This window comes from Saccoglossus kowalevskii, chromosome 8 (assembly GCF_978046115.1).
Source record: "Saccoglossus kowalevskii chromosome 8, keSacKowa6.1, whole genome shotgun sequence".
NCBI classification, from domain to species: domain Eukaryota; kingdom Metazoa; phylum Hemichordata; class Enteropneusta; family Harrimaniidae; genus Saccoglossus; species Saccoglossus kowalevskii.
The window spans coordinates 31,311,264-31,337,234 of NC_140648.1; the positions used below are offsets into that span (position 1 = coordinate 31,311,264).

The window sequence follows — 25,971 nt, forward strand, 5'->3', positions numbered from 1 at the left end:
GAACTAAGACCTAATGTGGGGTGATCATTTGAACAGACAGGACCTAATCCGGGGTGACCATTTGGACAGACAGGATCTAATCCAGGGTGACCATTTGGACAGACAGGACTGAAGTGACCAATCCTACTAAATCATTATTGTATACAAGATTGAACATGATAAATTGATATAAATATATACTCACGAGTTTGACAGTTGAATCCAGTGAAGCACCCGACACATGTACATGAATATGAGGTGCAGGATCCTGGATATGGTGCGCAGATTCCAGAATTCTGACACGGATTGGGTGTACAGATATCAATAGCTACAGACAGGAAAATAAAATATATCTTGTATATAGCGGGTATGTAACAGAAAGGTTGTGATTCCTTGTATTTAATATAACCTTGCTACAAGTAATTGTTTCAAACCACCTCCAATCAGATAAGTACCCGGTAATAAATCAAATAATTGAATGCAATGACAATTTGTTTTACGAGGAAGACTACAAGGACAGACAATGTGCAATTTTTATACATTACACTAAGTGATATCAGACGCAGTCTAATTCAAAATGGAAATTGTGTCCAGTTGTTATAAATAATATAGAAAATCTCTCAAAATTGTAATTATAAAATGAGAAATGATAGAAGAAGGGTAAGTCTTACCAATAGCACAATTATCTCCTGTGAAGCAGCGAGCACAGAAACATGTATAGTCTGTACATGAATTCTGTACTTGTTGACAATTTCCGTTATTCAAGCATGGATTAGGCTGGCACTGATTGATTGCTGGAAGAGAAAAAAACATCATTATTCATAAGATTCAGTGAAAATCAAATATTATCAAATACTGTAAAATGATCCTGTATTGAAATTAAATAGCATATTTCACTAAATAAAGTATTAATAAATCAATAACCAGCATATTTCACTAAATAAAAAATCAATAAATCAATAACTGACACATTTCACTAAAAAAATTAATGAATCAATAACTAGCATACTTCACTGAAAAAATTAATAAATCAATAAAAGTAATTAAAATCGTTGACTGTAATTCAGGTCATACGTACGCTGTTGACATGAGTCTCCTTCGTAACACCCGCTACATTGACATGTATAATCGGTACAAGAACCAGCTACTTGGATACACATACCACCATTCAGACATCTATTCGGCTGACATGGGTTCAATACTAGAAAAATTTTGTTAAAAAATAAATTTAAAAATCAAGTTTTAGTACGGCATTCAATCCTAAATTCAACGCCACTCAACTTTGCCTGGCACAAAATATCATGTTTTACAAAGCAGTCTTTGTATTGTCTGCATCTTTCCACAATATTACTATTGCCACCATATTGTTCTATGTGCATCATACGTTTAGCACTGTTTTTATGAGGGTGCACTATTCGGCTAAATGTCCGCATTCACGAACCTTATGTCATATACCAGCGACTGCATCCTGACATTTCTAAATGCGTCAGTTTGGATAATTATTATTTGGTTATTATATAACAATTTATACAATTGAATGAAATAAATTGAAAGTCCCCCAGATTGATTTGACCCAATTTTTCAAATCGTTTAACAATTATCTCCAGGCGTGCTTAGCAAACCAGTCAGCAACTTATATGGCGGTGACAGTAACTGAATATTGAAAATGTTTGATCACAATATGTAAGAATTGTCAACACTAATTACAAAAAGTTGGAAAACTCACATTGTTCGCAGGACTGTCCAGTGTAGCATCCTGGGCACTGACAACTATACAAAGTACATGAACCAGGGAAAGGTACACATGTTCCACCATTCATGCATGGATTAATAGCACACTGATCAATTCCTGAATTAAAAACAAAAAATTATGTGATCACTAAAACTGAATGAAAATCTAATCAAAATAAAACTACATTATCATTGGCAGGTAAAACAACAATTAATAAATTGAATGATACTAACAACGTGGACAACAACACCACAAAGACATACATCTGCACTAGGAACTTCTTCCAAGATCCAAGATAGCGAAGTACGGTAATAATGATAATAATTTCTGTGATTTGATGATATAATAGCGGTCGTGAGGACAACATGTCATGAAATTCACAGTGAAATGATATTTAATGATAATAATCTGTACTTACGAGTGACACAGTCTTGTCCTGTGTAACACTGTTGACATGAACATGTGTACTGCTGGCAACCTAACTGTTGACAGAAACCTTGGTTCTGGCATGGATTGGGCGAACAAGGGTTCAACACTGCAGCATGAAAATAAAAACATGTTTCACAGAATAAATTATATTAAAGTCAGGACATTTCACAATAACAAATCACGCAAATCTCAAGAATTTTGCATTCCAGCTTTGAAAAGTTGTAAAACTACACAGCTAGAACAAGTTAAAAACATAAAATGCGTGAAAATGATTTTCTTTTTACTAAAAAAAGGACATATTATAATTAGATATCCAGCTCTGACTGATCCAAATATTTCATTTTGCAAATACATAAAATTATTATTCCTTAGACAAACTTACCTACAAAGTAATCTTCAAAAACAAACAAAGCCTTCTAACTCAGTGAGTGTCTATTTTGTACAAATCTAACTCAGTTTAGAAGGGCCACTTACATTCATATTCTGAAATAATTTTTACCGGTATATTACCCTTCAACGATTTCAACCTAGTAAAATTTTAAGTGCCAACGAAATTTTGCAATTTTTATTTGTTTTACGAAATTTAAGCAGTTTACAAGTAAATTAAATTATAAAAAGCAAACAGCAAACACTATACTTACAGTTTTCACACAGTGTACCAGTATAACAGCCAGTACAGGTGCAGCTGTAAGCGTTACAATTTCCTGGTACACTCAGAGATCCACAATACCCTCCATTCAAACAGGGATTCGGCTGACATGGGTTGATTACTTAAAAAGAAAAAAAAACGAAAATGGTTTCATATAAGCATTCACTAAAAAGTAATAACATCATTCACTACAAACATGAATAAAAAAATTATATACTAGTTTTGTAATTATTCATCTGTCAGTGTAAGTCAGTTAAAGTGAGACATGTTACAATTAAACTGTAACAACTGGTGTGTCTGCATTCTGAATTGAAAATCAGTGATACTTTCAAGATATCAGACGCAGTGCAATATGAAAAAGTTCTACAAAATTGAAATACATGTAAGGTTGAATGAGAATAGTACACAACCACACTAACCTCAGATACTACTGCTATATTTGCTCTATTAGAAGCACATGTGCTTACATGAATCACAGAGGTGTGTGTATGGTCAAAACAAATAATAATTTTAAAGCGGGAGAGTTATCCCCTGTGAATGCGTCAGATGGCCATAGCATGTCATTGTTTACAAACAAGTGTCTACCTATGAGCCTTTGCATGTGTTGTTATCATCCTTCTGGACTCCATTCCCCGCAAGTGCGCAGGTGACAACCCTCTCGCTTTAACTATCCAGTATACAATTCAAGTAACTGTAGGTTTACATGTGATTCTACTGGAGATGCATAAATAAAGCAAATGCGGTACCATAAACATCTCCACATAATCTGATGCTACACATCTGATACTCTGTAATCCATGATACTTTGCAACACTTTTGAAGCACTGCATTTCACATGATTGTATCTACACCATTCCTTATTTGGAGGTGAATGTCCAAATATAGAAAGCACACAGTTCAACAATGCTAATATTACCTGCAACAATTTTACTAAATATTTGTTTGACAATTCTACCATTACATCTAACAGCATGGTAATACCACAAAGTATGCACTCAATCAGTTGGAACGGTAAAGAATCAAAGCAATCTGTCCCACCAAATACACCTCAGTCAATTATCTTTGAGGTTTTTATACAGTTTATAATATCCTTAATATAATATCCATATCCAACTAAATCTGATAAGTAGGTTTATATTAATGATAGGAGGCAGGTAGAATAAATGATGAAGTTCACTTACGTGATTCACACCATACACTAGTGTAGCAGCCCGGGCATGAACAGGTGAAATCCGTACAGGAGTTTGGAACAGGACTACAGGTTCCACCATTTTGACACTGACTTGGCTGACATGGGTTCAACACTGAATAGGGAAAGAAAACAAGTAAGATTTTGCTTTGCCAATACACAGTGGATGTGCCACTTCAATAACACTTCCTCACAAAATAACTCTCTCTATATAATCAATAAAATTGCAATTATTAATATTAATTATAAAATGCATTCACCTGAAAATATAATAATTGATTTGTGAATTAATAATACATACATGTTTCACAGTTAGGACCGGTATAGCAGCCAGGACATTGACAACTATACGAATTACAGGAGCCTGCTTGAGCTACACAAATACCACCATTCAAACATGGGTTCGGAGAACATTGATCAATTCCTGTTATGATAGAAATAAATAACTTTAATACTTGCTACCTCCTACAAGTGTAATCACAGAAAGTGTGGGTATAGAAGACATGCATAACTGTGCGACAGAACAAACTCTGGCTTTGTTATTTTAATAGTTGAACTACTGTAAATGTCCTATGCAAATGATAGGAACTCTACTAAAATATATTACAAGTAATGGTGCTTACTAGTACTGCAGTCAAACCCAGTAAAGCATTGCTGACAATAACAGCTGAAGTCTGTACATGAACCTTGTTCTGGTATACAGAAACCACTATTCTGACATGGGTTCGGCTGACATGGATTCTGAGCTGAAAGTAGACAAACATTAAAAATAAAATTTGTTTATTCTCCTTTTACTCTTAACATCATATAGCATATTGAAATCAGATAAATGGAATCAAAGGCTTGTGGTCCACAGTGCGGGAAATCTACTGAAATCACTGATAATTGAACTCATACCTATTTCACAAGAGTCACCAATGAAACAACCAGTACACTGACATGAAAAATCCTGGCACGTATTCTGGTCTCCTATGCAGATGCCACCATTCAGACATGGGTTACCATCACAGGGATTCACACCTGCAGAAAAAAAAATAATAAAATTACATAAAAACATGCAATGTATTCTTTTATATCTATGGTTTTATGAGAACACTTAAAAAACTGAAAATTGACTCAAATCTTTTCTGTTGGCTCCAAAATTAGGGTTCATTTCCAGAAATATTGAAGAGTAGGAGTGCAGAGAAATTTGGGCAAGAAAGTTTGAATGTGAAAGGGTTAAAACTCACTAATGCACATTACAACATTACTTACGAATCGCACAAGTGGTTCCTGTCCAGCAGGTATCAGGGCATACACAGGAATAATCAGTGCAGGAACCAGCTCTCTGTGAGCACACACCAGAATTCAAACATGGATTTGGACTGCATGGGTTTTGTACTGCAACAAATCAAAACACATAATTACATGCACATGAGCGTAACCTAGATTATATACATAAAATAAAAAACAAGGAAAAAAATTAACTGTTAAACAAGCACAGTAAATGTATGTGTTATGCCCATCATTGATCAATTTATCAGTTTTCAAGAACAAAAATGAAATTTGTTGAAAGCACTTGCGAGTGGTTCACTGATTAGCATATGGGGTAAACAATATAGAAAGTGGTAAGTAACTCTTACGTGTTTCACAGTTGTTTCCAGTATAGCAGCCAGAACAGATACACTGGTAGGAGTTACATGATGAACCACTCTTAACGCAGGTACCACCATTCTGACAAGGAGCTGCTTGGCATGGGTCAATCACTGTAAAGAAAAGGCATTATTCAAAATATGTAGCCTTATATGTTTTATTTTTTGTGTACAATTAAACATGGCTTTATTTTTGCCATGTTAGGCTTGGAAAAAAGTTGTCAGCTTCCTTATAAACTGATGGGGACACAGTTTTAGATCAAGATAGCTAATTCAGCTAATTTGTAGGCTAATTTAGATCAAGACCGTGCTTTTGAAAATTTAGGTCCTAAACTTTTTAATGAATTACCTCTGTCTGTTCGTTCTAGTCCTTCAGTAGACATTTTTAAATCCAGACTGAAAACGCACTTATTTAAATGTGCTTTTAATATTTGACTGATTGTTTATTGTATCAGCGCCTTTGATCTTCATATGTTGGAATTGTTGCGCTTAATTAAATAAAGTTATTATTATTATTATTATTATTAAGATAATAGCTAATATGTAGGCTAATTTACCGGTAGATCTAGGGTAGTTAATTTCACTAATATATCAGCTAATTTAGATCAAGATAGCTATCGGTAATTCAGCTAATGTAGGCTAATTTAGATCAAGATATAGCTAATTCAGCTATAATGTAGGCTAATTTAGAACAAGATATAGCTGATTCAGCTAATATGTGGGCTAATTTAGATCAACTTATAGCTAATTTAGCTAATATGTAGGCTAATTTAGATCAATATATAGCTAATTTAGCTAATATTTAGGCTAGTTTAGAGCAAGATATACCATAGCTAATTAAGCTAATATGTCAGCCAATTTAGAACAAAGATAGCTAATTCAGCTAAAATGTGGGCTAATTTAGATCATGACATTTTTTTAAATATATTAATGTTCAGCATCATGCATTGTGCCAAATTTTCTAACATTAATATCATAACGGTTCTTTTGTATCTTCTAATCTTTTGTAATATTGCACATTAATTGAGGACTATTCTTACATGTTTCACAGTTATCACCAGTGTAGCAGTTGACACAAAAACACGTATAGGCCACACAACCCTGGAAATCAGGCTGGCAGTAACCACCATTTAGACATGGACTTGGCTGACATTGGTTGATGCCTGGAAAGAAATTGAAATACTTTATTTATACCAAATAACAAATAGTTAGAATGGTAATTAAAAAAAAAAAAAATTTTTTTGTTTATATACTCATACATACGCTGTTCACAGAAACTTCCAGTGAAGCACTCTGGACATGTGCACTGAAATTCAGTACAGGAACCATCTAACGCAGAACATACACCCCCATTCAGACAACGATTCGGTTGGCAAGGATCAAGAACTGAAAAAACAAAACAATTGTAGACAATAAGTACAAATTTTATTATTATGTGGCTGTTTCAAATCAAGTCTTCAAAACATTATAATATAAATCAAAAAGCCCAAAGCTGAAAAAATAATAATTATGACATTGAAAAATTATTTGTAATTGCCAGATAATAATAAATATAATTTCAGTATTTCAACATCCATACTAATGATCCATATTACAATTTCAGGGAACCACACCCACTCTAGCTTTCCTTTGACGTGTTGACATGTTGATAATGTTTACACCAGAGCAATAATGTCTGTTGCTTATGTGATAACTAAAGGTACTTACGTGTTTGACAAGAACCACCAGTATAACACGATTGACATTGACAATTGAAAGCAACGCAAGACCCAGCTACTTTAGAACAGATGCCGCTGTTTTGACAAGGATTGGGCTCACACTGATTTTTCACTGGTTAAAAAAAAAAATAGGTAAAAGCAAATGTCACTTTTACTTCATTAAATAATGTGAAATCTTGTAATGTCAAGTAATACACATTCATGTAAATAATGCAATAATGTAATCGAAAGTAATGCAAAATTTTGTAATATCAAGTAATACATAATCTTGTAATTTCAAGTAATGCACAATATTGTAATGTCATGTAATGCACAATCTTGTAATGTTAAGTAGCACACAATCTTGTAATGTCAAATAACACACAATCTTGTAATGCCATGTAAAGCACAATCTTGTAATGTTAAGTAACACACAATCTTGTAATGTTAAGTACCGTAATGAACAATCTTGTAATGTTAAGTACCGCAACGCACAATCTTGTCAAGTAATGTAAAATTTAATTTAAGAGGCAGAGCAACATTTGTATTTCTGTGAAATCTTCATTTTTTTTTTAAATTTGCTGTAAGTGTAGTTACAATACTCAGTAGTTACCAATACTCTTACTTTTTGATTTCACAAGACATTAATTAAATGCTGCGGGTATGCTGACCAACACTTGTTGCCTGAGCTTGTCACTCAAATCACCTTATCAGTTACTCACTGATTTTACATTAGCTAGACAAAAGCAGCAGATTACATTTAATTGCTGCTTTACTGACAATATAATACTCACATATTTGACACTCGTCACCTTCATAGCAGCTTGTACACTGGCATGAATACACAAGACATGACACTTGCTGACAAAAACCATTATTCTGACAAGGATTTGGTTGACATGGGTTCAGATCTAAAACAAAAATTAATGTATTCATATTATAGTCGACATCACAATTAATAAAGTTGTTAATGATTACCGGTTTTCATTTTTTTTTTTACTTATAACTTGATTTGCTTTATTTACTGTAAAATACTGGAATTAATTTTCGCTGAAAAGATTTTGTGGGTGTTATGTATAGAATTTATTTTCACTGATTTTTTATAAGTTGAATGTAAAATATAGGAATAAAAGTATATTCACTGGATTTTATTTTCACTGAATCATTCCTTCAGCGAAAATTAATTCCAAGCGAAAACAGAGTATTTTACAGTAGTTCTTTGCTGTTAACAACTATGAAAGATGGTAAATACTTCATTCCATATTCAGTTTAATTACCAGTTTCTTAAAGTTGCTAATTACATGTACCATTTCGTAAAAAAACTATGCTGTTTTTTTCAACAGATCATATTCGACATTGATAATTCACTTCCACATTGTGATACCAGAATGGCTTTGTGAAATAATGGGGAACTGCATCTATACAACACAGCATTTTGATTGGTTAATAACAGGACATATTAGGTCAAAGGACGTTGTTTGCAGGTCAAATCATGCAAGAAAACATCATTGTGGAAATTGCTTTGCATTCAACAAAGAAGATAAGAGTGAAGAGTGATTTCAACTTAATGTGTTCCAACAGACTAATAATTTTACCTATGCATGCAATAAACTCTTTAACAATGCTCACACTGCAAGTTATTGATTTTTGATGGACAATCTGCTTTCTGAAAATAAATACCGATATATATATGCACCATATATGCTATCTAATATTTTTGTAATCACTAATTTTTACTTGACCACTTCAAAACTTCATCGTAATTTCTAAAACCTCGACTGTAATTTTTCAAAGTAGTTGAAATTTTACGATAGCATCACTAAGGCCAAGCATCTTTCACAGTATGCCTCACGAGTAAATAAAACTGGCTCTTCAAATAAATGAAAATAACCCTTACATGTTTCACAAATATTTCCAGTATAGCAGCTAGTACACTGGCAAGTAAAATCTGTGCAGGAACCGGGAGTTGGTATACAGACACCACCGCTTTGACAAGGATTTGGTTGACACTGATTCACGGCTACAAAGATTAATGCAAACAATATTATTACAAGACACTGCGAAAAATATAGCAATGATAGAAATGTAAAAGTACAATTATAATATTAACCAGCCTTTGGAGTGAGCGTGAGTAACTACAGGCACAGGTGCATATCATTTGTACTTACGAGTTGTGCAGGTGAGTCCTTGGAAGCATTCTGTACACTGACAAGTGTAAAGTAAACAAGATCCTGTCTGGGCAAAGCATACACCCTGGTTCTGACAAGGATTCGGAGAACACTGATCAATCGCTGTAGTATACAATATTGTAAAATGTTATTGTACAGCAGAAAATGATGAATTACTTCGAGAGTAAAAATTTTGATGATAAGCTATTAGGTCTATGCATGTCAACTAATAGAGAAAAACACATGTCATCTTACAGTAAATTTACTGTCTAGACTTTGAACTGAATGTAAAGGGTTAAACAAGCTGAAAGAATTACCTGTAGCACACTCAGAACCCGTCCAACATTGCTGGCAGTAGCAGCTAAATTGATCACATGTGCCAGCTACCGGAATGCAGAATCCCTCATTTAGACAAGGATTTGGACTGCACTGGTTGATGACTGGAATGAAATATGGAAAATGCAGTGGAATTTATGATAATGTTTGGTGTGGGAGGAGGGGGAATGGAGTACTGAAGATAAGATGGAAAGCTACAGGCATACAATAATGGTCTAAATCACAGCTGGTAGTAACAATAATTCAATTTTTTATAAAAACGATGAGAAATGTAGAAGAAACAAACTGCCACTGTGGATCAATCACTTGAGATAGAGTAGTTTTCTGCAAGTTTATAAGAAAGCACACTTACATGTTTCACAAACGTCGCCTTCGTAACAACCTGAGCACTGGCACATGAAATCTGTACACGAGTTCGCTATGGCAATACAGGCACCACCATTCAGACATCGGTTAGGTTGGCAAGGATTTTGAACTGTGGATGAAAAAAATAGAAGATAATTTATCAGTTTTGGAAAATTAATTTGAATAGCTTAAAAATAAAACAAATGCTCAAATTTACGAAACTTTCCAGATAATTCCATACATACAGCACTTGTCTGACTTACCGGTAATGACCATGCCTGACTAAGTACCAAACCTTCACCTTTGGGACATTTCTATTTTTGCGGTTATGTTTGGCAAAGCGCTCATCCCCTCAAAAATGCTCCGATTTTGACTGTCAAGTCACAAAATGTGATTTTTGATCATTGTTCGACTTTTCTGAATGCTGGTAATGAAATCTATATAATACAGCATAGACATCAGCCACCGTGTGTATGTGTAGACCACAGTAACTGTGCGCAAACTATGCTTCTATGCATCAATACTTCATTCCATATTCAGTTTACCCTTCAAAAACTACTAATTACCAGTTTTTTCAACATATTTGGTTTTCCGTAAAGGCTTTCAGCAGGTGGTGTGTGGAAATAAAATAACTGAATATACTTACGTTGTTGGCAGTTGCTTCCAGTGTAGCATCCCACACAGGAACACTGATATGTTGTACATGTCAGTTGATTACAAGTACCACCATTTAAGCATGGATTCTGTGCGCATGGGTTTTGTACTGAAATAAAGAGAAACATCACTGATTCTTGGTAGACCTCGTAGTGTGCATATAAAGAAATCCACCTGAATTCAGGAATACCAGGCTTGCAGCATGTCAGGGAATGTGGCAACATATTTTGTATAATGAGTTTCAGTTACAAATATTTTATCAGATTGCATTCAATTTGGCTTATGAGAGAGAAAGATGTATATCCAAGCATTACAACATTTCACAATTTAATTGACAATCACATTAACTAAAACTAACGAGATACTATGAAATGCAATTACCCTGGTAGAATCATTTTTGTTTTCCACATTTTTGAACCCACCTGACACAAAAGTTTCAGTGAAGGAATTGCTCATAAGCCAAGTGATTCTAAAAATGACAGCCTTTATAATAGACAAACTCATCTGAAGAAAATAATTCAGATTTATTACTTTAAAGAATCATAACCAACTAAAATACTCACAAACATCACATGCACGTCCAGTATAGCATCCATCACAGCTGCACGTATAGATAAAACAGGAACCCTGAATAGGCTGGCATGTTCCGCCATTCTGACAAGGATTTGGACTACACTGGTCAAGCCCTTCAATAAAACACCATTTCAGTTAGATTACATGGTAAATGATTTCTGAATAAATGATAAATCATATACTTTAAGTTAAAGCCAATGTTGAAAATAAAAACTTACTGGTTTCACAGTTGGTACCAGTGTAACATTGTTGACACTGGCACTGATAGGTGGAACATGATTGTTGCAGGCAGACAGCACCGTTCTGGCAAGGGTTTGGCTCGCAGGGATTTAGGACTATCAACCGGAATATAACGTAGAAAAAAAAAACATTGATCAGAAAAGAATGAATGTAATGAATGATTATTTTCCACTGGATCTTTGACAGAGATTTTAATGTATATCGTGAAAGTTGTGATGTTGTACAGTGAATTAAAAAAATATAAAAATCCAGGTGATAATCTTAATTTTTTGTAAGAAACTACAAATATGTTATGATGTAAATGTAATTAAATTGTGTTACACTAAAAACCAAATACTGACACATTGTAATATTTATAAAGAAAATATATGTGACTTACGAGTCTCACACAGGTCGCCGGAGTAGCACCCACTGCAAATACACGTAGTCGCAACACAACCATTGTCAGATTGTTGGCAAAAGCCACCATTGAAACAAGGATTTGGTTGACATGGATTGATTCCTGGACAACACAAAGAACAGGCATGAGTAATAAACTGAAAACTGCAGACCATTATGAATCAACCACAAAAACACATTATTTGAAGTATACACCTGATGAATAAGATAGTTAAAATGAAGTTTATTGTTCCACATATTATTTTGCATTTGTATATCCGATAATTACCATAAAACATAATATAATTGTTTTTTTATTCTAAAAGCAATAATGCTTGCAATGTAGCCAATTAGCCATTGATATTGCTGGTTAGGTGTACGAAACAAATTCATGGACATAGTTATCTCCTTAGACATCAATGTTAACAAATCCAGCCACCGGTAGCGTAGTCATTGTTGCATTGAACATATAATTTGTAGACCCGAGTTCAAATTCTATCTTAGGCTGAACACCAAAAGCAAGTCAACCGATACTCCATTGAGTGCACCACAGACTGAATGGGAAGGCCAATTTCATTCATTCACTATCGAATGTGACTTTGGGGGAATCTTGGTTAATGTCTACAGATACTTGTGATTGACCAGGCGTTCTTGATGCCAGAATAGCGCAATAAATTGCCATTATGATAAGAAGATGATCAAACAGCCATGTCACGTAGACCACAAAATAGCCTAGATATTTGACTTCTGAAGTTTGTATAGACCATGGAACTATAAACCCCGGGGTTTATAGTTCCATGTATAGACTTACTTGATTCACAGCTCTGTCCCGTATAGCAATCAGCACATATACATGTATACTGGTTACAATTGGTGGCTTGGCAAGTAGCACCATTGAGACACCTGTTAGGTTCACAGGGATCCAGTACTGAAACAAAAAACATGAATAACAAACCACAAATATTAACTAAAACATGTTAGTATAATCAATGTTATATTATACATATTATTTTTGTTGTTGTGCTAAAATAACAATATCATGGCGTATGTGAATATTATAGAATCAGTATAGCAATTATTGAAGTTTGTAAAATGAATTAAAAAGATTTTCCTAAATGTCAGCTTTGAAATAAGTGTTCAAAAATATGTCAATGCCACATTGTTCATATCTTCCGTATTAGCTCCATACAGAATGTCTGTGTTCCTAACTGGAATGCTAAATACATTGATGCTTCTGAAGATTAGTGTAAATAAACTTTGAGGGATTCTGTAAACATACTTTAGGATATAAAACTGATTAACAGCACTCATTAGCATAGCCACACCTTCAATAAACAATTGCCAGCAAGGGCAACTGAATTTGAATTTTTTTGAGTTTTGAATGCATTAAAAAGTTACTTGTTTTCTAAATGTAAGTTTTCCCTGGAAACAAAGTCATGTTACTCACATGTTTCACACATATTGCCTGTATAACAGCCAGGACAAAAACAGTTAAAGCCTGTGCAGGTACCAGCAATAGGATTACAGGTACCACTGTTCAGACATGGGTTGGGATCACACTGATTCATCACTGTAAAAATTAAAAAATAATCATTGATAATTTATTCTAAAAATTAGTAGTTGCAGTCATGTCAGAAACATTCATGAAAATTATAAATGTTAAACTTCATTTTGGGAATTAAAGATAATTTTGAAAAAATGTAACACTGATCAAAGTAAAATGTAGCATAGACAATTGCATAACAAATCCTAACCCGTCTTTATCAGTCTGACCATGGAGCTCCATGGTCTGACCAGAGAATTATTAGTAAAAAGCTAGTTCAACATTGTTGGAAACATTTTTTTCTCACGTAATATATCAATGTGACTGATTATTTTCATCAGAGCAAGGATGAATATGCATTTGATGATTTTTGTTTTAATTAGTGTGACAGCTAGTATGTGGTACTTACATATTTCGCAATTGGTACTGGTGTAGCAGCCTGTGCAATAACAGGTATACAACACACAGGATCCTTGTACTTGCTGACAGATACCACCATTACGACAAGGACTGGAGTCACATGGATTGATAACTACAATAACAAAGAACATCAAGAATTATAAATTATGGCTTCAAAAGTAAAATACTGTTCGTACATGAAGAATAATTACACTTAGTGTCTTTGACGTATAAAGTGAAATGTCTCATATTACAAAATGCAGCAGTTAAAATATTCATAAGATATCTGGGTCAGAAGTTTCCTGCCAATTATAACCAAAAATTGTCATGAAGTCTGTGAAGTACATACAAATACTAACCCTTTTCCCCATAAACTATTTGTATATCTGCATTGATATATTGTTATATATTCATACTAAATTATACAACTATTTTTTTCATTGTTATTAATTTTGTTTTGTAGTTATTATAGTGACCTTACTGATACTGTAAAACCATATAATTTGTTTTGAGCAATTCCACTGTGTTTTAAGTTCACAACTTGGCAGGAAACAATGATTTTTATTCTTTTTTTACATGTTTATGTAAATTTCATTTAGCAAGTTTTACTAACCTGCAAAAATAGCAAAATCAAAAACTAGTGAATAATTTAATATTTACAGTAAATCAGTGTTGTGTCAATAAATTTAAAATATATATATTAATATATATTCCCAAGTCAAGGATAAATACACATGTGATAACAAAAAAATATTCTTGTTTTCTCTTTGTGTATCTTAAAGGGCGGTGGTCGTCACGCCGCGTTCTGTTCGATATGGGACTCATAGCAACGTATACAACGCGTGTAAAATACATTGTTTATTTACATGAAATTCAAACACACGCTGCTTGGCGACCTACGCGCTTTAATTGGATTGTGGGAAAATCGATGTTTATCAACACAAATGTCACGCATGTGTGGGGAGGCGACCACCACCCTTTAATGTGATTGTAATTGAAGAGAATTAAAATTGTCCATTGTGTGAGTGCGAATATATAAATGTACCGACTTACATATCTCGCAGCTTCTACCGGTGTAGCATGTGGGACACATACAAGTGTAGTCGACGCAGGAACCGGGTATTTGGACACAAGTACCGCCATTTGCACATCGTGAACCCTGGCAAGGATCTTGAACTGTTATAGGTAAAATACAATAAATATTGTTAAATACTGTTCAACAATATACTGTAAAACACATTGAAATAGCTACATGCCATTTTAGCGAATTTGGTTTAATACATGAATTAACATATTCTTAATTTATCTAAAGTGTCAACAATCTCATTGTGATAATATACTTTATTCTAAATTAGCAACATCTTGAATTAGCAAAATTACAGGTTATCTAAATTAGCTAAAATGAGATGCAAGCTAAAAAGACGTGTTTTACAGTAGTTTAAATGCATCTGAAACCTGACAAACCGATGAGGCTACCCGGGAATAATTTGGCCATTAAATCAGTTCCGTTGTGGCAGTCCAGTGTGACATATAGGGAATAAGGTCAGTCACACCTCCAATCCCATGATTAACATATATCTTGGCCGACTTCAACCATTGGCCGAGTTCAAAACTGGCCGAGTTCGGCGGACACCGATCAGTCAATTCCAAGTAGTCGTGGTTTTCAAAAAGTTTGGGTCTACCTCAGTGATGTGCACGACTCGGTCGGTCTATGTACTATACCAACAGCAACAGATCAAACATGGGATACGGTATGTCTGAACGTCACAACACCACAGAAATTGAAGTCCCTCGTTGTCTCTTATTTTTACCTCTACCCCCGGGGCGGTTAAGGAAGACCAAAAACACTTTGACACAAGCAACCTCTAATGATTTTCGTCTATCAGGTAATATAAAACCTAATTTCTATGTACATCTGGCAAACACACGAGCATACCTTGAATGGAAAACCTACGAGAATGTTTTTACCATCTTCGTCAAAATATAAGTGCGCATGCGTTGTTATATTCTATCGTCAACGAAAAGTAGCAACGCACGAGGAGTGTTTTGATTGGTCCACATCAAGGTTGTGAAAATTGCGGGTTTTTCGTTTCCTGTTTGAGCTGTCGTGTCTACACTATTGTTACCGAACGCTTACTCACGAGTACTTAAAAGTGACCTACTGAACTTTTGAGCAACATAATAAATTCAATTCGTCAATGAAATAAAATAATCAGGTCAATTTTTCTGTGGAGCTGACAGCTTATCTTTATTATTTTCATGATTTTGCATAACATTTTTCTAACCCTCTTGCCACAGTCCCTCTTATATATAGAGGGACTGTGCCCTGGGCTAAAAGTCCTTATATGTCTGGCGAGTAACCCCTACCGTGGGGCACGGTTGGTAACCGATCATGGGCGGAAGTGTTTTGATTTCAGCGGAAAAATCAATAATCCACCAATTTAGCAAGCTTGTAAACTAACTTTGAAGTGAAGTGAAGTAATAGGTTTACAACCAACAATATAGCAACTTACGTGTCTGACAAAACTGGCCAACATAGCACCCAGAACACTGACAGTTAACGGCCGTGCATGACCCGGGAATCTTCGAGCACGTGCCTCCATTTAGACACGGAGCTGAACTACACTGATCGATTTCTGTAAACAACAATTAGACACAACAGCAATGACCAACAAGCAAACTCAGTAAGTGCGAAGTTTTCCGTGAAAAAAAATCGATAATTTGGCCAATAAACGGAAATCAGTATCTTATCATAGTCCATCAATAAAGGGTGGGCGTAAGTATTATATTTGAATACAGTTTACCAAACTACGAATGTGTGTTTGTTACTTACCTTGTTCGCAATTGTTACCAGTATAACAACCCTGACAGAAACAAGAATAAAGGGTACATGACCCAGGCGAAGGCTGACATATGCCGTTATTCTGACATGGGTTTGGAGTACACTGGTCAAGTCCTGTAACACAGTAAAGGTGGAATTACGTCAGATTATTAGTATTTAATAGTTGTCAGTGAACTGATCGTTACTAATTGCTGCTTTTTTCAATTATTATGAGGGTTTTAAATATTAATTAAGTATTCTTACTTGTTTGGCATAGCTCTCCTGTGTAGCAATTTTGACACCGACACTGAAAATCAGTACAAGACGTCTGTATACATACACCACCATTCTGACACTGATTTGGTTGGCATGGCAACATCGCTGTGAAAAAGAGATATTTATCGAACATTATACAACACTCACAGGTTTATACACGGACACAATTTAAATATGTATGTACATACATATGTATACCTTGTTCGCATCTGTCTCCGGTGTAACAGCCCTGACACTGACATTGGTAGTTCGTACATGAGTTTTGTACAGCAGAACACTGGCCACCATTAAGACACTGATTTGGTTGACATGGATCCAATACTGGAAATGACAAAGAATAACACAAATAAGCATCATGCCGAGATATAAACGGGTATAAACGGGTTTGTATAATAGCAATTATAAAATGAAAGCGTTACTCACATGTTGCGCATGTCACACCAGTGTAACAACCAGGGCACGTGCAAGAATAACTTGTACACGAATCTTGGTTGCACACACCATTATTGAGGCATGGATCAGGACTACACGGGTTGAGCACTGAAATCGAATAACAATAAATATCATTGTATAATTGGTTTGTTCGTGTTTGGGAGAATATCGTAACGGTATTACTATTGAAATGTGAACTCACGTGTATCACAGGTAAATCCGGAGTAACATCCGGGACACGTGCAGCTGAAAATGGTACAGGATCCCTGGAATGGCACACACGTTCCCCCATTGCTGCATGGAAAGCTTGCACACTGATCAATTCCTAAAATTATCAAATGCTATATTAGAACTAATGTTCTGGAATATATGTATATTGATAACAAGTTAAAAAATACAGCGTTTGTGTATGTCGTATGCCTGACAAATACCATATAACACAAACAATTCGTAAATCAATTAATCAACTTAGGACAAACGTTGTGATAGGAAAAAACACTATAAGAAGGAATGGAAGTTGTGAATGATACTTACGTGTCTCGCATTGTGTTCCGGTGTAGCACTGTTGACAACCGCACTGATATTGCGTACACGTTAACTGGGTACAATATCCACTATTTTGGCAGGGGTTTGGTGAACATGGGTCGAGTCCTGTAACACGTAAGACGTTAATTATAAACTAGTCACATTGCAATTGATTTTAAAGGTTAGCTATAACCAGTGGCATTCAAATAAACAAAAAACACGAAACTTTACGAAATGCAAACAAGGTCGATGATCGTCCCAGAACATGCGTTCGAATTTCAGGTAAAAATAACAATACATTTTACCAGCTGTGCATACGTGGCATGGGACCCATATCAAAAACATTTTAAAAGCATTTTATTTCAAGTAATAATTTAGGGAAGCGGAGGCATATTGGGAGTCTGTCAATATACGACGTTATAATCTGTTGCATTTTGATAAACTTGTTGAAAACAAACGTAACTTATCTCGTATGATGACATTATTAGGTAATTATATATTGTAAGACGATGAAAAATGCGAAAAAAACACGATAACATTAGACGACAACACTGCTCAAACAATGAATCTTGCGCACTTACGTATAGCAACGGAGATTGTAGTCTTACTTACGTTGTTCACATAGATCACCGGTGAAACATGTAGAACACGTGCAGGAGAAATCTGTGCATGAACCTGGAGTTGCAGTACATATACCTCCATTAGCACATCTGTTAGGCTGACACGGGTCCATCAAGGTCTCGCAGGAGTTTCCCGTGTAGCAACCGACGCAGTCACAGGTACGCGACGTGCAGCTCACCTGCGAACATTGGCCGTTGTTGAGACATGGATTGGCCTGACATGGGGCTTGAACTGGAAGAAAATATTTCACATCGATGAATTTAGTCTATACTGAATTGTGTTGTGTATCCGATTACAACAAATTAGAAACTTAAAAATGCTTCTGGAATTAATCGTACGCATCAATAACTCAAAACCGACGCATGCGCGTTGGTATTATATACTTACGCGTTTCACAGTTTTGGCCAGTATAACACCCAGTACAGGTACAGCTGTATGCGAAGCACGACCCACCGACATTTTGACAAACTCCGTTGTTCTGACACGGATTGCTACCGCACGGATCAATTCCTGTTGAATCAAGCAATAACAAAGGTATCTAGTACACGTAATAATACAGCTGGCTGTAACTAGCATCTATTATTTGGTCTATGCATGTGTATACTATTATTGCGATAATTGGAAAATAATTATATTAATAATAATTATAATTCGGGTAACAACTACTCACTTGTTTGACATTGATCGCCAGTATAGCAGGATTGACAACTGCAGGTATATGCCGAACAATCACCTGATGACTGGATACAGAATCCGCTATTCTGGCACGGATTCGGTAAACATGGATTCACGTCTGTCAATGACAATGATTAAAAATTAACATGTTTATTTTCCAACTATTCCACTAACAGTGTCATTTGTAACACTGTACCGTGTGTCACATACCAAAAAGTATGCACGAAGACAGTAAAGCGACCGATACGCAGCGGAGGTCAATGCGACGGCGTACTGTCTGAGTGCACACTTTGCGGTATCCTCGTAATAACCTTATTATTAGAGAACGCTCATTTCCTAATATGGTAGGATGAAGATACCCAGTGAAATACCGCAAAATGATGGCACGCTGTATCTTATGGCGTTACGATGACAGATGTATAATAATATGTTTTATTAAGAATGGCAAACTTACATGTTTCGCAGTTTGGTCCTGTAAAACAGCCTGTACAACTGCATGTGTAGTCAATACAGGAGCCAGCAGTGGGATTGCAAACACCACCATTCAGACAACGACTGGGTTGACACTGGTTTACGGCTGCACATAGTAAAATAATGCAAATATTACTTTCAAAACGTTTTTAATTGTTTTAGATAGCTTCAGAACAATAATGTGTTATACCGTACATACAACATGTGTTTAAAAATACACGTTCTATTACGTACTGTAGTATTATATTTAAAACGGTACCAGCAAACCCTGAAAATAGTGACCATATTTATACCTATGTAGCTACGAAATCTACACCCCGTATTTATATCAAGCGACAATAAATGCATATCAAATGCAAAATTTGATGTTTTACATGAACAGCTGCCAGACATAAAATAGTTATAACTATTAGTTCAACATAATTATAAAATAATACACATTACATGATACTAATCGTTATACAACATTTAAAATGGAATTTTTTCAATCAATCTCTAAGATCAAAAGTAGGTTGGTTTGTGCCGATGACAACATGACACATGTGAGTCGGACCCATAATTTACAATGCCTAAAATTCTTATAGCAAGTCCATCTCCGTCACTCTCTACGGAGACTAGGGGAAGTGGCCCAGGAATGTACATCTAAGGCATACTTACGGACATTGCAATTCGACCCCGACCAGCACTGAGCGCACGCACATGTGAGTGACACACAGGAATTGGCCGTCGCCAAACACGTTCCCCCGTTCTCGCAAGGATTCGGACTACACTGATTCAGCACTATATAGAGAAGAAATCACGATGGGTAAAGGATGTAATACAAATAGATTTACATCACGTATAGTAATATTTTTATGACACATTTGGATATTTACATACTATGACGTAACAAACATGCCAAATATAGTAAACAAAGTGTTAGCATTGTGTGAATGATACGAATGAAGAGCACTACTATTACAAACATATATGCAATCATCTGACGCCCAGATTCTATTCTATATGATATCATAGCGTATGTATGGACGCGTGAAATGTACGAGAGTGCTTGCTAGGGGAGGCATTTGAAAGAACACAGAAAAGACGAAAGCGTAACAGTTGGAAATGATTAGAAGAAAATGTTGTAGATATCCTCGTCACTTATCTTACCTGTAGAATTAAAGAAGTCCTATATATACATTGAACAGCAGAAAAAGAACAAGCACTAAACGTGCTCATGATTGTAAATTATCATTGAAGATTGGAGAAGTTTCTGTGTGTTTTTTTAGTTAACAATTATGCATAATTAAGCACACAGTGGGTGATTAAAAAGGCTCAATTAAAGGGTGGAACAAAGGCAAGGAAATCACCAGATGCTACAGCCCGGCACATTTCTGTGACAGTATTTAAAAGCCTGTTCTTATTGTGGTCTTGTCGCCATCGTGTGGATGGACGGCGTGACACGTGATTAGCTTTCTAATAAGCATAACGCGAGGCACATGCTATGTGTGTCATATGTGTAATGTAGTGTATAATTCCCATACAGCATTATCCACCAAAATATATACACATTTATACTCCAATACGTTCACATACACCACATAACCGTGACTGTTTATACACCACCATGTTAAATATTGTGTTCTTCAATACGTAAAATTGTTATATATATTTCAACGCGTAAGCATTTATAGCACGGGAAAATGTTATCAAGTGAATTCGGTTAACTCACGGGTTTCACAGTTTGTCCCAGTGTAACATCCTTGACACGAACAGATGAATTCTGTACATGATCTTTGCTGACATGCACCGCTATTCAAACAAGGATTCGGCGAACAGGGGTTTTGTACTGGAAATAAACAAACAAACAAACAAACATATGTTTCATGTCAATAATGCATTGCTTCGAGTGGTTCGTCATCTTCAGGACAACTGCTCTCGGATATATAGTTCTTCGTTCGTCTTTCATTAAGCATGGTCCATTGATTGTGCAAATGGGATGAAAACGATTGAAGCAATACAAAAGGAAATATATTACAATGATTTTTTAACTTACATATTTCGCATAATTGGCCAGTATAACAACCAGCACAAGAACAGGTATAGTCTGTACAACTATTCTGTGCCTGGATACAGAAACCATTATTCCTACATGGGTTTGGCTGACATTGATTGATTCCTATGATACACAATTAAAATAAAATTTAAAAATGGGAATTAGAAAGTCACGATCAGCCACGACGTCGTGCATGGTAACAACACGGAACATTTTACTGACTTAACCTTTTCACCATCAGCTCCCTCTGTTCGCCACAAATTTACAAAATATTCCTGTTTATAGTCTGCTCTTTCCTTCAGGTAATTGAGACAAAAATAGCCAAATATTTTCAGCAAAAATTGAAAAATTACTTAAATTTTGTCTATTGGCTCCAAAATGAGGGTTCATTTCCAGAAATATTGAAGAATATAAAAATAAAAGTGCCGAAATATTTGGATGAGAATGTCTGGTGGTGAAAAGATTACTAGGTAAATTAGTACCCCGTAATCATGTTTATGCATAATAATGAGACATAAGTATCATTGGACATCATGTATTCATCCGACGATCCTCGATACCCACACAAACATAAATTTAAAACGGATCGGGCAAACATTTGTTTTTCAATTTCGAAACATATGAAGTTGAATACACAATTAATTTAAGGTGTACTTACTCGTCTGACAGTACTGGCCTTCATAACATTCAGCGCAGAGACAATTAAACGTTTCACAAGATGTCTGCTCGCACACACCTCCGTTAAAACACGAACTAGTTGCACACGGGTCACGAACTAAAACATATAGACGATAGTTGTGTTTGTATTATCGTGTTAAACTGAATAAAACTGAATATTGCTTTTTAATGTTCCGATTAACCTTTAACGGTGACCAAAGAGAACATTTCGCCATCCACACGATATATAATACGTAATAGAAAGTTTCACATAATAAAATATATACTTACGCAAATCACAGTTGGTTCCGTAGTAGCATCCGGCACACTGGCACGAATATTGTGTACAGGATCCAGTCTGGGCAATACAGGTTCCACCGTTGTTACACGGACTAGGATCGCACTGGTCAAGTTCTATAAATGAAGATGATAACCATAATCACATGCGCAAAACTGCCTAAAAAATGGCCAACTGCAGGGGCGGATCTAGGATTCTGGAATAGGGAGGCCGATAAGTTGGCCGAAGGCCATGTTCCCGAGCGCCGATGGCGCGAAACCCTGTTGGTTGTTAAAAATAGGGGGCCGCGCCCCCCTCGGCCCCCTCTAAATCCGCCAATGCACTGATGAACGTTCATCGCCATTTTTATCAACCTCGAATTAGAATCAAATACAAAACAGGAAAAATAGAAATCCAATACGTACGTATTTCGCAGTTAGATCCAGTATAGCAGAATTGACAATAACATGTGTACTCAGTACACGAACCAGGTACCTGTCCACAAAACCCACCATTCAAACACGGGTTGATCTCACATTGGTCAATCCCTGAAGATAATAACAATACACATGAAGAAACATTTGGTATCGGGATTACAATGTGGCCAATTGCTTTATTAAAACACATCGCTTATAACATACTAATAACTAATAATCTGTCTGATACATAGTATGTTTCATTTGTGACGTAACGCTTGACCAATAAACACAATCGTAATACAATACTTATGCAATAGTAAAAATCCAATTTCCTGAACTTACTTGTCTGGCAATTTGTTCCTTTGTAACAGCTATCACAAATGCACGAGAATTCTGTGCACGAGCCAGGTTGTTCTTGGCACTGTCCCCCATTTGCACATGGATTTGGCTGACATGCGTTGAGAACTGTAAAAAAAAAACATATTTCATCAAGTTCGACCGCACAGTTTTCCCCGCCAATTGTTTTAGTGCAGTATTTTGTACATTTATGTAATTCTATAAATTATTTCTAATTTTCTATTAACTACATGCCTTTTTTTCTTGATCAACATTTTTGAAAAAAAATAATGGGAACAAATATGCGAGGTTATGTTGTAAACGACATAGTTAAATTTGGTGCCCAAAGCGTTAACAGTAGTTGTCATAATTCGAAACTATCATGTAAAATCGAAGACAGCATAATGATAATATTAATTTGCGTACATATGTTTATGTTACTCGGAGCCGACTGAAGTAATGTTAAAGTGGGAGTGTCGTCACCTGCGCAGGCGCGGGAATTGAGTCCTAAGCGACGATAACAAGACACGCTAAAAACGCAAAGGCTCGTGGGTAGACGCCTGTTTGTAAACAATGACACGCTATGGCCATCTGACGCATGTGCAGGTGACGACTGCCCCGCTTTAATTTTAAAATAACATTATGCCTGCATGCTGACGTAATTAGCGTGTAATATACTTACGTGTTTCACAAGATTGTCCAGTGTAACAGCTCGCGCAAGTACACTGATACTGGAAACAAGAATTTTGAAACGCCGCACACTGGCCATTATTCAAACATGGACTAGAAGCGCACGGGTCTTGCACTGAAACATAACGAAAAATTAGGTTTAAATAAAACGGATTATAAGTATAATTATATTTTATGTCTTCTCGGAAATTCCTGTTATAAACATTTTATTCCAATCCTAACGAGAATATGTCACGGTCATCATGGTACATGTATAAGAACTGAACGCCAATTGGTACGGTCCCATTCCGCGAAGCGCGTGTAAACCAATAGGCATCACCGACACGTCAAAACACGATCTCCCTGATTGGTAAATTTTTTTTTCACTAGTAGTTCGTACTTACATATTTCGCAGTCGGTTCCAGTATAGCAACCCGTACATGAACAGAAATAATCCTCACACCCTCGCGGAGAACAGGCTCCTCCATTCTGACACGGACTCGGTGAACATGGCGTCAACGCTAAAAAAGTACGTGAAAGAAATATCAATTATTGAAGCCATCTAATTTAATTTAACTCATCTGTAAACATATTTTTTCATTGGAAATCTTGATAAACACAATAAGGTCTCAGAATTTGTTTTTAAATTGAATATTATCTGTTCCAACATTTTCAACATCACGATGAAATGTACATATGATAACACCAGAGGTACATTACTTGGGGTTTGCAACTACGGTGACATGATACGAAGATCCTGTTACAATCTCGCTCTCGTATAAGCCTTCCAACAGTACTATGTGCGTTGCAAACTCCAAGTAATGTACCTCTAATAACACCCATATTGTAAAACTATACATTTATATAAAAAACAATGTTTAGTTTTTTCGAGCGTAATTGTGCTACATACCAGTTTCGCAGTTGGCTCCAGTGAAGCATCCGACACATGAACATCTATAGTCTGTACATGTCTGCTGCAGACAGAATGCTGAATTCAAACAGGGGTTCGGCTGGCAAGGATTCAGAACTGTGTGATAAGATGGAATCACAAATTGTATTATATCATATTTCCTAATAAGGAATTTATTGTCCATGCTAATAGGATTTCGAGTCATATGTACACCATGACGACATCTCATTAGTTGCATCTGTTTCCCACTGAGCGTGTAGGGGCCGAGCGTGTAAGGTGTGGTGAAATATTCGTTAAAAGATACCGAAAGTAAGACACCGAGAGTGAACAAACATTGCATGCGAGGTGTTGCAGGAAAAACATGTTGGCACATTCATAAAAAATATTAATGTAAATAGTCCGCCCACCTGCACGATTTCAATAACCAATACATGTAATGCGGGAAACTCACTATAAGACGCATCATCATTACTTTTAAAAAAACACTTTAAATAAAACTTCAGTAACTCAATGACTCTAGCAAGACCATACAGCAGAGTATAAGTTTGGCTTCTTAGCCATTGATGGCACCCGCGTTCCTGAGTTAAATGGCGGTAGTCGTCGCGCCATGCATGCGCGAGATATATGGGTCTCATATTAACAAAGAAGGCGACTTTTACTATTGCGCAAATCAACGAGTACAAAATTAGACGTTACCAAGCTTTACTTAGGTAATTTTAAGAGATTGGAAGGTATCGAATGAGTCACCGGCGGTAATTAGTACAAGTCGCGCTCAGGTCAAACCTCATACTTGTGAAGAGCGCATTGGATTATGGGAAATCAATGTTTATCAACACAAGTGTCGCACATGCCCAGTGCGACGACTGCCGCTCTTTAACTTGATCTACTGCTTTTGGTTTCTTGTC

At 35.8% G+C, this 25,971-nt stretch overlaps 1 protein-coding gene across 1 annotated transcript in view; it reads right to left on the minus strand.

Moving 5' to 3' along the window:
• LOC100376308 (uncharacterized) overlaps positions 1 to 25,971 on the minus strand; it is a 138,905-nt gene that overhangs the window by 89,604 nt on the left and 23,330 nt on the right. The window contains exons 21-69 of the mRNA XM_085502838.1: positions 25,067 to 25,183; positions 24,561 to 24,677; positions 24,170 to 24,292; positions 23,494 to 23,616; positions 23,158 to 23,280; positions 22,747 to 22,869; positions 22,457 to 22,573; positions 21,799 to 21,921; positions 21,475 to 21,591; positions 20,421 to 20,543; positions 19,747 to 19,869; positions 19,288 to 19,410; positions 19,005 to 19,127; positions 18,609 to 18,848; positions 18,006 to 18,122; positions 17,674 to 17,796; positions 17,463 to 17,579; positions 17,238 to 17,360; positions 17,028 to 17,144; positions 16,776 to 16,898; positions 16,456 to 16,578; positions 14,996 to 15,118; positions 13,953 to 14,075; positions 13,448 to 13,570; positions 12,812 to 12,928; positions 12,002 to 12,124; positions 11,601 to 11,717; positions 11,373 to 11,495; positions 10,802 to 10,918; positions 10,163 to 10,285; positions 9,792 to 9,914; positions 9,475 to 9,597; positions 9,204 to 9,326; positions 8,101 to 8,217; positions 7,317 to 7,439; positions 6,873 to 6,995; positions 6,650 to 6,772; positions 5,601 to 5,723; positions 5,233 to 5,358; positions 4,876 to 4,998; positions 4,602 to 4,724; positions 4,280 to 4,402; positions 3,971 to 4,093; positions 2,782 to 2,910; positions 2,130 to 2,246; positions 1,706 to 1,828; positions 1,058 to 1,180; positions 651 to 773; positions 185 to 307 (exon numbers count right to left, since the gene is read on the minus strand). Of these exons, the coding sequence (XP_085358964.1) occupies positions 185 to 307; positions 651 to 773; positions 1,058 to 1,180; positions 1,706 to 1,828; positions 2,130 to 2,246; positions 2,782 to 2,910; positions 3,971 to 4,093; positions 4,280 to 4,402; positions 4,602 to 4,724; positions 4,876 to 4,998; positions 5,233 to 5,358; positions 5,601 to 5,723; positions 6,650 to 6,772; positions 6,873 to 6,995; positions 7,317 to 7,439; positions 8,101 to 8,217; positions 9,204 to 9,326; positions 9,475 to 9,597; positions 9,792 to 9,914; positions 10,163 to 10,285; positions 10,802 to 10,918; positions 11,373 to 11,495; positions 11,601 to 11,717; positions 12,002 to 12,124; positions 12,812 to 12,928; positions 13,448 to 13,570; positions 13,953 to 14,075; positions 14,996 to 15,118; positions 16,456 to 16,578; positions 16,776 to 16,898; positions 17,028 to 17,144; positions 17,238 to 17,360; positions 17,463 to 17,579; positions 17,674 to 17,796; positions 18,006 to 18,122; positions 18,609 to 18,848; positions 19,005 to 19,127; positions 19,288 to 19,410; positions 19,747 to 19,869; positions 20,421 to 20,543; positions 21,475 to 21,591; positions 21,799 to 21,921; positions 22,457 to 22,573; positions 22,747 to 22,869; positions 23,158 to 23,280; positions 23,494 to 23,616; positions 24,170 to 24,292; positions 24,561 to 24,677; positions 25,067 to 25,183 (6,081 nt within the window). The remainder of the gene's footprint in view (positions 1 to 184; positions 308 to 650; positions 774 to 1,057; positions 1,181 to 1,705; positions 1,829 to 2,129; positions 2,247 to 2,781; positions 2,911 to 3,970; positions 4,094 to 4,279; positions 4,403 to 4,601; positions 4,725 to 4,875; positions 4,999 to 5,232; positions 5,359 to 5,600; positions 5,724 to 6,649; positions 6,773 to 6,872; positions 6,996 to 7,316; positions 7,440 to 8,100; positions 8,218 to 9,203; positions 9,327 to 9,474; positions 9,598 to 9,791; positions 9,915 to 10,162; positions 10,286 to 10,801; positions 10,919 to 11,372; positions 11,496 to 11,600; positions 11,718 to 12,001; positions 12,125 to 12,811; positions 12,929 to 13,447; positions 13,571 to 13,952; positions 14,076 to 14,995; positions 15,119 to 16,455; positions 16,579 to 16,775; positions 16,899 to 17,027; positions 17,145 to 17,237; positions 17,361 to 17,462; positions 17,580 to 17,673; positions 17,797 to 18,005; positions 18,123 to 18,608; positions 18,849 to 19,004; positions 19,128 to 19,287; positions 19,411 to 19,746; positions 19,870 to 20,420; positions 20,544 to 21,474; positions 21,592 to 21,798; positions 21,922 to 22,456; positions 22,574 to 22,746; positions 22,870 to 23,157; positions 23,281 to 23,493; positions 23,617 to 24,169; positions 24,293 to 24,560; positions 24,678 to 25,066; positions 25,184 to 25,971) is intronic.